Consider the following 2,072-nt stretch of genomic DNA (forward strand, 5'->3'; position numbering starts at 1 on the left):
GAGAGGTCATCTCATGTGATTTCCCAGGAAGGAAAAAGACAAAGTGATAAAAAATAAAATAAAAACTTGTGGATGCTGTTTTAACACAGTTCTTCCCTCTGCTGTCCCATTTATATATTTAAAAAGTCATTACCTATCATATGAAAATATATTTTCAGTGTAGGAGCTGTGAGCTAAATGGGAAAGTCCAGCCTTGCCCTACGGTGAGAACAACGTGATGAATTCTAATGCATTGCATGTCAAGTACCACAGTTTCATTCTGATGGGTATCCCAGGGATGCCAGATAAAAACCCATGGATGGCGTTTCCCCTGGGATTTCTCTACATACTAACTCTCCTGGGAAATGCTGCCATCTTAGCTGTCATCAAGGTAGATCACAATCTCCGTGAGCCTATGTACTACTTCCTCTCTATCTTGGCTGTGACTGATGTTAGTCTCTCCATGTCCACCTTGCCCTCCATGCTCAGCATCTTCTGGTTTAATACTTCTGAAATTTCCTTCGATGCATGCATCGCACAGATGTTCTTCATCCACGGATTTGGAGTGGCGGAATCAGGAGTATTAGTGTCCATGGCCTTCGACAGATTTGTGGCCATCCGTGAACCATTACACTATGCGTCTATCCTCACCCACAGCATCATTGGCAAGATTGGAATAGCTGTCCTCACCCGGGCAGTCTGTGTAGTCTTCCCTGTGCCCTTCCTTATAAAGAGGTTACCTTTTTGCCGTTCCAATGTCTTGTCTCATTCATACTGTCTACACCAAGATGCAATGCGGCTAGCCTGTGCCAGCACTCGCATCAACAGCCTCTATGGCCTCATCATAGTCATCTTCACATTGGGTCTGGATGCTCTCATCATTCTCTTTTCTTATGTGCTCATCTTGAAGACTGTGCTGGGTATTGCTTCCAGAGCTGAAGGGCTCAAAGCCCTCAACACCTGCCTCTCTCACATCTGTGCTGTGCTCCTCTTCTATGTTCCTCTCATTGGCATCACCATGACCCACAGATTTGGGAAGCATTTATCACCAGTAGTGCACATGCTCATGGCTAATATCTATCTGTTACTACCCCCTGTACTAAACCCCATTGTCTATAGTGTGAAGACCAAGCAGATACGAAGGAGGATCATCTATGTGTTCCAGAGGAGAAAGAACAGGATCTAGGGAAATCAAATCAAATGTAAGATACAGAATAAGTAGCCTTTTCAACAGTTACAGTGCAGCCGAATTATACATATCTGGTAAAATGCAAGGGTGGAAAAAGCTTGTGGGTAAAGGTATAACATAGGTCATTTTGATCTGTATAAACTCCATTTTGGGATGTATGTATTTTGATATCTGATGTCACATGCAAAATCTAATTTAATTAACAATTTTTTTCTTTGAAACTGGAGATGAGCATTAGTGATAAATTATCACCTGTTTATCCAAATAATGCTTATGAATGGTTATTCATATACCATAAAGTAATATTTTTTCTTTAATTATCAATTAAATAATAATTACATTAAGTTGGATTATAGAAGCCCTATAGCATTGCTGAAGGGCTGGGTTTCAGAGATAGTTTTTTTGTTTTTTTTTTCTTAAAATAGAGCAAAGAAAACTGTTACAGAGACAAATAGTATTTAATAACATTTATTTTTCTGTTCTGTTTTTATTGAGTAAAGAGTGCCTATGATAAAATTAAAACAGACACATCTGTGGTTGTTTAACTTTCTTTTAAAGGATAGTACTTCTTTATGGATTTATAATAGTTCTAGTTTTCTGTCACATATTTAATAGGATAATAGGTGTTCTGCCTTTACTTTTTTGACCCAGCATGAGCGAAGTCTATTTTGATGTGTACTGGAGGATCCAGCAAAACTTTACCAAGTAAAAGTATTGTTGGGCTTTGCATGAGGATAAGTGAAAACTTTCAGCACTAATAAGTTTAAGAAATCAGTGTACACATGTGTGGGGATGAGTATGTCAAATGCAATATGATTTTGCATTGATGCTAATAAGTGCTTTAAGCATTTTGTTAATCATTAAACAATCAAGTTGCTAGGAGGATTATTTATTCATTCAATAA

General features: G+C 38.3%; 1 protein-coding gene across 1 annotated transcript; it reads left to right on the top strand.

The window, feature by feature from the left end:
• Positions 1 to 217: 217 nt before the first annotated feature.
• On the top strand, positions 218 to 1,165 carry LOC120590505 (olfactory receptor 51H1-like). Its single transcript, XM_039848308.1, has one exon. It carries the CDS (start codon positions 218 to 220, stop codon positions 1,163 to 1,165), a length of 948 nt encoding a protein of 315 aa, XP_039704242.1.
• Positions 1,166 to 2,072: the final 907 nt, after the last annotated feature.

The sequence above is a fragment of the Pteropus medius genome, unplaced genomic scaffold (genome assembly GCF_902729225.1).
Source record: "Pteropus medius unplaced genomic scaffold, Ma_sr-lr_union100, whole genome shotgun sequence".
Taxonomy (NCBI): Eukaryota; Metazoa; Chordata; class Mammalia; order Chiroptera; family Pteropodidae; genus Pteropus; species Pteropus medius.